Source organism: Ochlerotatus camptorhynchus, unplaced genomic scaffold, assembly GCF_037179485.1.
Source record: "Ochlerotatus camptorhynchus isolate MF236.1 unplaced genomic scaffold, CSIRO-AGI_Acam_v1.1 ptg000144l, whole genome shotgun sequence".
Taxonomy (NCBI): domain Eukaryota; kingdom Metazoa; phylum Arthropoda; class Insecta; order Diptera; family Culicidae; genus Ochlerotatus; species Ochlerotatus camptorhynchus.
The window spans coordinates 1,357,477-1,370,232 of NW_027040634.1; the positions used below are offsets into that span (position 1 = coordinate 1,357,477).

General features: G+C 37.8%; 1 protein-coding gene across 1 annotated transcript; it reads left to right on the forward strand.

Annotated features, from left to right (window-relative positions):
- Positions 1-2,202: 2,202 nt before the first annotated feature.
- Cpr49Ah (cuticular protein 49Ah) lies at positions 2,203-11,364 on the forward strand. The gene is made up of 3 exons (XM_065221525.1): positions 2,203-2,355; positions 10,436-10,662; positions 10,744-11,364. The coding sequence occupies exons 1-3, from the start codon at positions 2,344-2,346 to the stop codon at positions 11,087-11,089; spliced, it is 585 nt and encodes a 194-aa protein (XP_065077597.1). The 5' UTR covers positions 2,203-2,343; the 3' UTR covers positions 11,090-11,364.
- The last annotated feature ends 1,392 nt before the right edge of the window (positions 11,365-12,756 follow it).

The window sequence follows — 12,756 nt, forward strand, 5'->3', positions numbered from 1 at the left end:
GGTTTCTACATGTCACTCCGATTTCAAAAATACCCATATTGTGGAGTTTTTCACAGAATTTCCAAGTTTTTTTTTGTTTTTTGTAACCGGAAGCCACCATCTTGGATTTAAAAAAAAACTCGTTATTTGGAATTTAGTTCGTAAAAAGAAAACTCATTATTTGGGATTTACTTCGTAAAAAGAGGGACGTAAATTGAATACTGCGTAATAAAAAACTTCGTAAACGGAGGTTTCAGTCTACCCTTTTTTTTTTTTGAGTACACTGAAGTCTTTTTTTACACGGTTTTTTTTACGCGGTTTTTTTTACACGGTTTTTTTTACACGGTTTTCCACGATTTACACGGTACGTTTTTAACAATTTCTCGACAACGATACAACCTATCGACTTGATTCCAATCACATTATCCGTTTCAAGCTATTTGTAATCGAATGGCATACTTAAAAAAAAAAAATCACAATTTTTGGTGTAAATACAGAAATTTTTAAAATATGTCTATATGGACCATATCATGCTTTAATTACAAATGGCATCAAAATCCGATTTTTTAAAAACATTTAAGCATGCGAAAAATCAAAATCTCGTACGTTTTTTTTTACACGGTTTTTTTTTACACGGACCGTATCCCCCGTGTAAAAAAAGACCTGAGTGTACAGGGTTTTACCGCACCGCAAATCGTGTTGATTTTGTAGTACTATGTCATATGTGGCCCAGATACGTTTTTTTTTCTATTTGGTTTCATCATCAGCGCCGAAAAAATTGCTCATTTACATGAACGGTTCACAACATAATATTATCTTTCACGGTGTCCGGCCATTTGGCCGAATTGCCTTGAAAAGAGATTTCCAAGTTTTGAACACTACTTGAACCTAGATGGCAGCCCTGTGAACTTTTTTACTTTCCACAATAATGCTTTTTTGAAATTATAAATATGGGATTTTTGGTTAAATTATAGATTGCATAAAACTGAAATTTTATACTGTCAATGAATTCATTATTCTTATAGAGATGCTATTTAAGATATGTAATTAGTATTTTTTTAGCCACCCTTTTTTAAATGAGCAGTTCTTTGGAGTTTTGATGATCTTATTATTTTTTTGCACAGTAAACGCAGCTTGTTAAAAAATTTAATTAAACATTATTTTAACAATTTTAGGAGATTTTTCCTTCTTTCAAACATAAGCAGTTCTTTGGAGTTTTGTTGTTCTAGTTATTTTTTGCACAGTAAACGCAGCTTGTCATAAAATTAAGACAAATCTGAATTTAGTAAAAATAGGAGATTTTTTCTTTTTTCAAACATGTGTAGTTCTTTGGAGTTTTGTTGTTCGGCATTCGGCCAAACGGCGTTCGGTGAATTGACATTCGGTCAAACGTCATTCGGCCAAACGACCCGGAACCATCTTTCACAAATGACATTCATTTTCTTTTAAAGACGCTCACACTATTTTCTTCTCGTAAGTCCCTTGAAAAATAGGAATACAGTTTAATTCCCCTGTAAAAACAGTGAGTTTTGCGTGGATGCTTTCAAAAAAAAAAGGCGCTACTTGAACATCATCAACAGACCTTGTCCCACCCCCTTGATGTCTCTATTTCTCTAATGGTTAAATAATAAAATTGTTATTAATAAACTTGAGTGTTAAGATTTGATTTACATTAACCTCGAATGAAATGTAACTTTATGTGGGTTTGTGATTTTTTACAAAGAGTTTTAATTTTCTGCTGAGAAAACCACTTCATGGTGCTGCATAAATTGTCTCAAATAACCGTCAATCAGCGTACCGCTCGAGCATACTAAACAGTCACAGCTGATTTACGTTGACCAAAAACAAAAACGAGTCCAACAATGGAGGGCGGCGTACGAATCATAAGCAGCCGAGTAAAACAGCATCTCCGCAGATTAAACCATCTGCAGATGATGATCATCGAACCGGCTCGAGCTGAAGAGTCAAATGTGTATGAGTGCCGGGAAATAGTGCTCCTCATGTTGAGCCCCATAAGCGCATATACAGAAAAAAAAAACAGCCACCGACAAAAGGGAGGGAGGGAAAGGATGCTCTTTCTGGCGTGTAGTATTTACCACCAACGAACGGCCAACTGCACCAGCCGACGACGATGCCGACTGGTTTGCTTGAGCCAAAGGAGGTGAAACACAAAAACAAAAACTACATCAGATTTAGACGGTCGGTATATAAAGACCCATCATTGGGGATCTCCGGTCGCAGTCTTGATCTTACTTTCTTCCCTAGAGCACAATTGTTACTATTGATTTTTTTTTTAAATAGAAGTTCGTGTAGGTGGTGACATTTAAAGTTAACGGAAAAGTGTAAAGTGCGTGATTACGAAAAATGAAGTTTCTGGTAAGTGTGTAAAAGCGTGAGTTATGTAAGAGCGCAACCCTTCTGGAAATCGCTGTAACAACAGAGTGAATGAACTTTTGCCGAGCGTGACCTGGAAACGCGATCGTGAACAAAAGCGGAGCTGTGCGCCTTGGATGGCGTGGCTGCAATCTGCCGCAATATATCATCTACAACAGACTCGACTCGACATAAAAGGTGTCAAGCCCTTGTGAAGTTTTTGTTGCTGCTGCTGCTGTTGCTGCTGTGTTCTTCGGGCTTGGCTTTCCAAGGAACCTCGTAGTTCGTGATTTAGCAATATGAGCTTCGACCGGGATTACCTAACCATCATTGGATGACTTCTAGATGAGCTGGTCTGTGAAATATCAAATGTCTAGTCGAAGTCGTGGGAGCAGCGCAGGGGGTAGTTGGCGCGGGAGATGGGGACACCTAGTAGGGAGTGGTAATACGAGCACGCGCCGGTACTGGTTTTACCTTTACAACTGGCTGCACAGCAGATGGAGATGTGTAGTTTCGAGTTTCCGAGCGAAGAACGGAGCCGTTAGATTGTGTGCCTCGCAAATAGGGCATAACGTATGTAGGAAGGTGCCAGCTGAGAGCGGTGAAGTTCACTTTCGATTTCGATGCTTCGAAATCGAAAGGATTGAATGAAACTGGAAGGCTCGATCATCTGATACAGGCAAGGCAAGCGTGTGGAAGTGAATGGATGCTGTCAAATTAGCATTTAATTTCAATAAGTGCAGCAGTGCGAGAAAAGAATGAAGATTCAATGCAAATTAGTTGAGTTGCGAAACATCAGCATTCACACTGAACGATGTGCACTTCTAAGATTTGGGCAGGTGGAGGGGGGTTGGATGGCTCAGCAATAGATCTAGTCATAACTTTTGGTAACAAATGCAGCCGCTCTGAATTAGTAGCAAAGTATAGTAGGTATAGCATTATCAATCAAATGTGTTGGAGCTGCTAAGATCCAAGCTCTTGTTGGAACTGCTAAGATAGGAATACTCGTGTAAATCACATAACATCGTGAAAATCTACGTATCAACAATGCTTGCTTCACTAAGCTCTTTTGGTCATGTAATTTCAACATCTTTTAATTATGATAAGGACAAGGTTGCAAAGACTCATTTCAGCTAAAATAATGTTTTTCGGAATAATAAAACCAAAAGATGGTATGATGGCATGTTTTACTTGTAACTTACAAGAAGAGGTTACAAAGTATGCGTTGGAAACATAAAACCTGTAAATTTTGCTTTCTATGAGTCACAATCAGCGATTTGCTGATCGCTGAGTGAGTGAGTGAGTTTGTGAAAAATCGCTGATTGTTACTCTCATGAAGTGAAATAAACAGGTTTAATATGTCAAACACATTCTTTGCAACCTCTTCTTGTATCCTACCAATTCAAAATTTGATCATGGCATCTAATTATTTCATAATTTAGAAAAACATTGTTTTAGCTGAAATGAGTCTTTGCAACCTTGGATAAGGACTGTTCATGTTATAAAATGGACACACACTTTAGTCACAAGTTTTTTGTTTGTCTACTTATCTTTATGCTTTCTTCCGTAAGTATGATGCTTTATTTTTAAGCAACATAGCAACATTGTTTAACAATATGGTTGAAGTACAATTTTGGCAACAAGTCCGAAAATTTTGTTCTGCCAAAATCGAGCGGTTTTAATTTAAAATTTAATTTATGATATCGTTGATTTTGGACCAACATGAGTCATCTTTATAACATATACGTTATTAATAATGAAAATTTTATTAAAAATTGTGATCACACGGAGCAAAACTACATTATTTTCAAAATCCGTTCGATTTTAATACGGTGCCAAAATCGAACCAGTACCCGTAATAGCACGTAATTTTTACGATATTATCAATCTCATTTTTCGTTCTCATATTTATATATCATGAACTAGGTGAATTTTAAATTTATGCCATGCCAAATACTTTTTATGTTTGTAATGCTTAATGATCAATGCACCAACTTAAAACTATATTTATATCGTAGAAGAAAGTATACGTAAGATTTTCATCAGTTTTTATGTTATTTTTTGTTCCATGTGTACAAATTCAGAAAACTAATCCCTTGCAATTGAATATGCACATTTCAAACATGTGAAACAAAATTCGTTACGACTGGTCATTTTCAAAATACAACTCAACACATTTTCTTATAATTTAGGGATCTGACAAGTGTAAACGATAAGGTTTTTAGCCTCCAAGAACTCCACATAAATGTACAACCAGAACTCATATCACAAATTAAATTTGATTGCATCGTAGACTTTTCAAGTTGATTTTTTTATATTACAGATTAAATCGTATAATTTGGGCCCTTACACAAATTCAGCAATCGACTAAATTTTCAATAGTTACCAAAATATCCATTAGTACCGACAATGACGCGTTCATCGAGATAAAATTGATAAATAACAGATTTTTAGCGATGAGCCCAATCTCAGATGTATAGGCCAACATTTGCTCTATTTCCCCTATGATGTCAAATCAACTCTCCGAAAATAAAATAAAATTCATATAAGGCTTCCAGTTGTGTACGTATAAGCAATTTTTTGCATTCTTTACTATTTGTTTATTTGTACACGGAAAACACTTCTGAATGTTAACTCTCGCGTAAAATCTCCTCTCGATTAATTTTGAGCTATAGTTCGTATGAACAACGAAATTGTTTACAAGCTTGTTTGCAACATTACTGATTTATGCGATATTTGACATGAAATATCGAGTAAGTTTACGCCAAATATAGCGATAATAACGTGTGCGTTTTATATCACCGAAAGATTTGAATTTTTCGTACGTTGTACCATCTTGGAATATACTTCTATTTTGGTTGTCTCAGTATGTAGAGGGTTCCTTAAAATTAAAATTATTTACATCTAGATAAAGGATAAAGGAGAGGTAGACGTTTAGAACAATATTTCCACAGCCTACTAGCACGATTCTAGAATCACTTTAGGTTCAAAAAGTTTATTTGTTTCCCCAGTATGCTTCGGTGCACGGAACAGTAATATTAACATAATTTCACAAATACAAGGTAACATGACATTTGTGTACTGGAAACAAAATGAATGAAGATATGAGACCAGTTGCTGTTATGATTACCTGAGATTTGTCAAATAAGGTAAGCATTATTGGCCCTTTCACTGAAGAATCAAAAGCAAAATTCTATCAGTTAAGGTACACCGGAGCAAGTTGAAACGTTTTGACGTAGCAATACGGCCTTGTGGACTATACTGGGGTGCAAATCAAAACAATGTGCATCGAAATAGTGTTAGGTTTTAAACGCTTATAACTTGGCCATTTATTGATGGATTTCAATTCTTTTCAATCCCATTGATTCAGAACTGATGTAAGATTTGTTTGATATAAAGATTATAGTAATTTATCATTAGTAAATTATTGAAAATAGATCAAACTTGTAGGCCGCAATCAACCAATCACGTGCTCGCTTGCTATGACTATCGAGAGAACAGAGAGAGAGAGAGAGAGAGAGAGAGAGAGAGAGAGAGAGAGAGAGAGAGAGAGAGAGAGAGAGAGAGAGAGAGAGAGAGAGAGAGAGAGAGAGAGAGAGAGAGAGACGACCGGTTGCGAGGTTATAAAAGAGCTTACCTGCACGCTTTGCTTCAGCTCGTCTGGGGATGTGATGGTTTTCACATCGTTAGTCACCGTATTCGGCCGGTAGACTATTTCAAAATTGAGTAGGATTTCTCTCAAAATGGAGCGTCACATATCATATAAGTTTACATTATAAATCATGTAAAGTTCTGACACATTTCATGCAATGTTGCAATTATTGTATTCAAAAGTCTGTTGCCGTTTGCGTTGAAATGAAATACAAGTTTACGTGAATGAATGTTTACATCACAATTAAAATTAAGAATGTTTTGCTGTGTAGTTGATTATGTATTTTAAGGACTCCCCCTCCTCGAATTTAAAATTTTTTGTTGGCATGCTTTTTAATGTATTTTTTTTGCAAATTACATTAAAAAGCGTTCTTGTTAAAAGTTCAAAAATTCAACTAAAAGTTGTTGTTCTACGATTTATATCAATTTTCAAGTGTCCACCGCATAGGGCAAGACCGCTCCTAATCATGAGTAATTTCAGAGTTGCTTTTGAGGAACCTCGAGTAACTCATATTGCTCAGTGAGCAAGATCACTGTCATTTGCTTTCTCACTTATCGCATCACAGCAACATATGGAGGTGCGAAGCCGAAAAGCTGCTGTCAAGCAAAACAACAACATAAATCGAGGGCTTGCGGCCTGCAACTCCAGGCGTGATGATTACGATTCTGAACCTCCGATACCTAAATTTCCTTCGGGTTCCAGCTCCCGGGAGTGCTCCTCGAATGGTCAAAATGTGCGTCGGCTAAGAGCTAAAATCGACTCGTTTTTCTTGGCTGTTGCGGAGGCTGAATTTGATTTGATCGTACTGATGGAAAAGTGACTGGATGACCGGATCTATTTATCGTAACTTTTCGAATCCCTTTATTCCGTCTTAACTCACCGATCTCCCCTAAACATTCAAAAATCCAGCCACCATCTGGTACTTTGGTCTACTGGAATAGCTTCGAATTTTCGTAGAATTTCCACAAAATATTCCCTCCCGACCGAAAAAAAAGACAACTGCACGATCATTAGGCTCGATTTCGTCTCGATTGAGTCCCCGCTCTTCCACTCACCTATTTAGCGACTACAACCAAGCTGGTTGACAGTGCCACTTTACCGACAGTGGCACACCATTCATTGTTCCACTACTATAGAATATGCCGGTGGCATGTTGTGCTCTTTTGAACAGATTTAACTTACACGGATTTACTCAAATAAACACTTTTCCGAACCGAAACGGACGTTTGCTAGATCTTGTCCTACGGCAGGAGCAAATGATTCCGCATTACCGGTCACTTCTACTTCTTTGCCGGGCGAGCCACTGATCGGTCTCTCGTCGTGTCATTTAGGCTGCCTACTCCGATTTCAAATAGACCAATCTACATTGATCGATTCTCTTCATAGACTCTCTCTGTCATAAATAACTCGGCTACAAAAAACGTTTCATGTCGTCTTTGTTGTATTAAACGCTAGATTGTTGCCTCTTCCCTCGATCTTTGTGTTGAAAATATCCGGAAAAATATTAACACGACCGTGGCGATCCTAATACACGATACGAAAATTAATTAATTTATTCATGTGTTTCACTTATACATTTTTGCCAAAACATCAGCCTTATACATTACATAAGACATACTACATACGTCCTATAAGAATGCATAAAAGGTATGTATGACCATTTATACATTTCATTTGACACATGATCTTCATTAACATTTTGCAAGGCGTCTGCTTATCAGTTGACTTATACATTTTATGAATAATCAGCAATGGAAATTTGCCAAAAGGTATAACGGGATTTCTATCCGTGTATAATGGCGATGAAGACAATCGATCAATGTAGCTAGGACCTATTGAAAAGTGACGCGAGAATTCTATTTTGTTTACAAACAAGACTGACGCCTAATAAGTGAAGGCGGTAAGCCGGAGTAAGCCGAGGATTAAGCAGACCAGGGGGAACGACACTTCAGGATTATCCCATTTTTACCGAAACCTCTCATATAATTTTCAACGTGCACAAAATTTCAATCCATCCTATCTAACCTTTCTATTCCCAACTTATCCCTTCTACATGCACACAAATTGTCAAGCAAGCCGTGCTGTTTTTCGATGTTTTCAGGTCGACCGCTCTCTTTATAGAAATTGAAAATGAGCGAAGGGCCATTAATGCGACAGTTTTTCAAGATAGACGCACATTCTATTCAATTTTCATACTGCCGTACTCTAACGGAACTATCCACCTACCCTCTTCTAAAGATCATTCTCTAGCTAATAAATCATCACACTAAAGCTTCATGTTAGCATTTCCAACCAACTCTGAAAATCGTTAACTTCGCACTATGAAGTAACATAAAAACACTTTGAATGTAACAACTCAAGGCGGGAGTAGCCGTCAACAATGCTGATGATGGTACAGCACGCAACAACCACCCTACTGCTTTCTCTCTGAGATGATCACGTTGGTCATGACGAGAGGAGCAACACAATAGTTGGGTAAAGAAGAACTGCATTATAACACACACAGATAAAAATTCTGAATTTTAATTGTGATGTAAACATTCATTCACGTAAACTTGTATTCCATTTCACGCAACCGAGCAACTTGTAAACAATTTTGTTTACAAAGATGGACTTTTGTATACAATATTTGCTACATTGCATGAAATGTGTCAGAACTTTACATGATAAATATATAATGTAAACGTATATGATATGTGACGCTCCATTTATGTGCATCATATTGAACAGAAATTTACACTACTTTTTCGAACTGTGCACCATCGACTGGAAATGCTCTCGCAACGTGGGGCTTTAGGTAGTGATGAAAACGCCGCTAGAACTATTCCACAGCCGCAGTCAGTTTATGAGCAATAAGAGGGACGCACATTTTTGCCTGTGGACTTGGAGACATACTTCAAGTCCCCGCGTACATCGTACGGGTTAGGCAAAAATGTGCATCTATCTTGAAAAACTGTCGCATTAATGGCCCTTTGCTCATTTTCAACTAATAATTAAATTTTCATACTGCCGTACTCTAATGGAACTATCCACCTACCCTCTTCTAAAGATCATTCTCTATCTAATAAATCATCACACTAAAGCTTCATGTTAGCATTTCCAACCGAACCCTCTCTATTTATTACGTAACGCTCTATTAACCCCCCCCCCCCCGCCTTTTAATTTAATTAATTTTTGATTTCGTTTTGTATTGTTTATGTTAAGGTAATTAATTATATTATTAATATTCAAAACAAAAACAAAAGATCAGCATACCATCGAGTACCTGCTTTTCAAAAGTTCAAGGATAGCAAAAATCTCAATTTATAAAATTAAAACAGATCCATTTTGCAAAGCAAGATTTAGTGATGACAGCCTTCGTTGTTGAACCAAAAACGTCAAAAAAGACTTTACATCAAGAAACGAAAAAAAAAAACAAAATGTTCTCTTTGTTACGTAACGCTAAGCTTTACTACTCCTTGCCTATCTATAATTCGTAACGATATAGGTGGCACCCTCTCCCCCTATAAGCGTTACGTAATTCATGGACGCTTCATTGCAGCAAATTTTTCTTCTTTTTACACCTATCCTCTTCGCGTTCAGACTCGTATCCCTCTGAAATTTTTTAACACCCCTCACATCACATCAAGTGCCACATCATTCCCATCTATTCCCATCTATTTTTTTCTATCCCTGCTCTATTTTCGTCATCACGACACACTCAAAAAAATCCCATCAATTATGTTTTTCCCCGAAAATCCCAAGTAATTACTAAAGAGCCTGAATTTTTAAAGAGACGACATCTTATCAATTTGACAGGTCTTCTGCTCGATTGGAATGACTTTTACTATGACTTTGACAGACAATCGATTGTTCCAATTTTGACATGTCGCCTCTTTATAAATTTAGGCTCTTTAGTAATTACTAGACTGAAAAAATACATCCAAATGAGTGTCGTTCCCCCTGAAGCAGACAGAAAAATCGATCAAGGCTAATTACATTTTGATGTACATTTTGCTACTCGCGAGTTATTCTCTGCAAAAAAGAAACTCAGAGTAAAGTTGTCTCACCCCTTGGTCCAAGGTTTTAAATATTCCAAAAGTTTGCATTTTCCGAGAGTTTTTTTTTTTTTAATAAAGGATACAAGAATTGAAAATTACTTTTGTAAGATATTTGAGTTTATTGCTTAGTTTAGGAATTTTCACTCGAAATTACAAAAAATAGCATGTATATTTTTCTCAGAAAGACTATATTTTTCTCTACAACTTTCTCTTAGACGTCATTTCGATCAGAAGTGACATTTCCGTGCTAAAACTTATTGAAAAATGGCAAAGACGCCATTGTGAAAAAAGTAAATGATCCAAAATGGCCGATTTATAGAAGATGTCAAATTAATCGATTTTTCCCAACCCTGCTTGACTGTACCTAACTAATTTAAATACTTCTTCCTAGATTTTTGCAGCCCTGGTGGCCTCGGCTTATGCCTTCCCTCAGCGCAACATTGATTATGATCAACAGCAACAGCATCAACAACATGCACAGCATCAGCAGCATCAACAGCATCAACAGCATCAGCAGCATCAGCAGAACATTGAAAAACGAAACCAGGAAACGACAACCTGGATTCCGATCCTCAAATACAACAAGGAACAAGGCGAAGACGGTAGCTACAAAACGGAGTAAGTTTTCTTACATTTCTAGCTATAATCAAACCGATTCTCTAAACATCCGGTTCCACTTTCACATTGTCCCACCACCAGGTACCAAACCGGCAACAACATCGTCCACGAGGAGTCCGGCTATCTGAAGGACTTTTCCGATGCCCACCCGAATGGAATACTGGTGCAGCAGGGTGCCTACTCGTACGAAGCCCCGGACGGTCAGATCATCCACGTCCAGTACACCGCCGATGAGAAGGGATTCCGTGTGACCGGTGATCACCTCCCCACCGAGCCACCAATTCCGGCGGGTATCCAGAAGGGGCTGGATGAAATCTACGCCGGAATCAGGCGCCGGGAGCAGGAAGAAAAGTCGAATCCTAAGTACGCGGAAACGGCTGCCCAGCGAGCGGAGCTGGACTACCACGGGCAGTATTATCATCAGTAAAGGCGGTAAAGCGGTTTATTGAGTGGAACTTTGTTTAGAGCAGCAGTTATACGGTTGCCCGGGTGTGGTGCATCCGCGTGTATTTATATTAGGATTAATTGAAGTTGACTTTCCTAACTGAATAAGTCTGTTGACATGTACTTCTATCTTTGATTCCGAAGCCCTCGATGGCTTCGAAAATGACTAATGTATAAAGAAGACTGTGATTTCCTTTCTTCAAAGTTGGTGTACCAAGTGATCGCTGACGTCGGAATAAATTTTACTACGCCATCAAACGGTATTTGAGTTCATACACATTTCCGAACGTATTGAAATGTATTGTTGTAACATTACATGACATTACATGTTTCAGGCGACTGCTCTTCTGATTTCTGTTGCGACTGTTACACTGAATTTTGAAATTGTTTTGACCTAACTGGTAATGATGGAGAGAACGAGTCGACGGTGAAGGTGATGGGGTCATTTAAATGGGCTGTCGTATTGGGGCTGCTGCATCCGGTCCATACACGTATTGGCATTGACGGCGACTCTGTAGCTTTTTACTCATATGAGAAAATCCATAAGCAAAGTCAGACTGTACGTGAAACATGGCGGACTTCGTACCAACAATCAATACGAAACTAACGATTTTAAATTGGCTCACTTCTTGACTAGCCTATTGGTCCCAAGCAAACGATTAACGGTCCCCATTCTAGTCGAAATTCTAGTACTACGCACTATTTGTTTTGATTCGCTATGAAAGTTTGACAGATAAAATGAGGGGTTATTGGTTTTTCCTATGTTTCGAGGGGTGAATCGATTAGCTTGGGACCGAAGATAGTACCAGAGCTGAGCCAAAAAGTTGAGCACGTTATTTCGGGACCTTCTAGTCTTAGAGTTACCTCTATGTTCGTACTATCCTTTCACTCCATTGAAAATTCCCATAAGAAACTGACTATATTTGCTGAAATAGAAGATTTTTCGCGGGGGCCGTTAACGCCAATAGCTAAGTCTAGAGTGACACTTGAAATGAACCTATGTCTAAAACGTAAACAAATCGGGTTTTGATACCATTCTATAGCATCGCTTGATAACTACTAATCGCTTAGGAAAGTTCCGCATAATCGATAAAAATCATTAAAAATAACTCGATTTGCGAAACGGCCGATCAAATAAATTTTTCGATTCATTAATTAGTCCGAACGCTTAAACGGCCAACCACCCTACTACCATAGAGGTAACTCTAAGACCAGAAGGGTTCGAAGAAACGAGCTCAACTTTTTGCCTCAGCTCTGGTACTATCTTCGGTTCCAAGCTAATCGATGCACCCCTCGAAACATAGAAAAATCCACGAACCCCTCATTTTATATGTCAAACGTTCATAGCGAATCAAAACAAACATAGTGTAGTACTGGAATTTATACTAGAATGGGGTACGTCAATCAATTTGCTTGGGACCAATAGGCAAGTCAAGTAGTGAGCCAATTTGAAATCGTTAGTTTCGAATTGATTGTTGCTACTACTGGATTGTACTAGCATTTTCATCAAATGTACTAGAATGTTTTGGTTCTATCTCTTTCACTCTACTCAAAACTGAAATGCATAAAAAATGACAAAATGATACAACCTTTGCACACTGTCAAAGATCATTGCACACATCAACATTATTCAAATCAAAACAAAAATAC

What these genes read in the sequence shown, in the direction of transcription:
- Cpr49Ah (XM_065221525.1), top strand. An exon ending in GACGGTAGCTACAAAACGGA is followed by an intron (nt 10,663 to 10,743) that starts GTAAGTTTTCTT and finishes TCCCACCACCAG; the next exon opens with GTACCAAACCGGCAACAACA.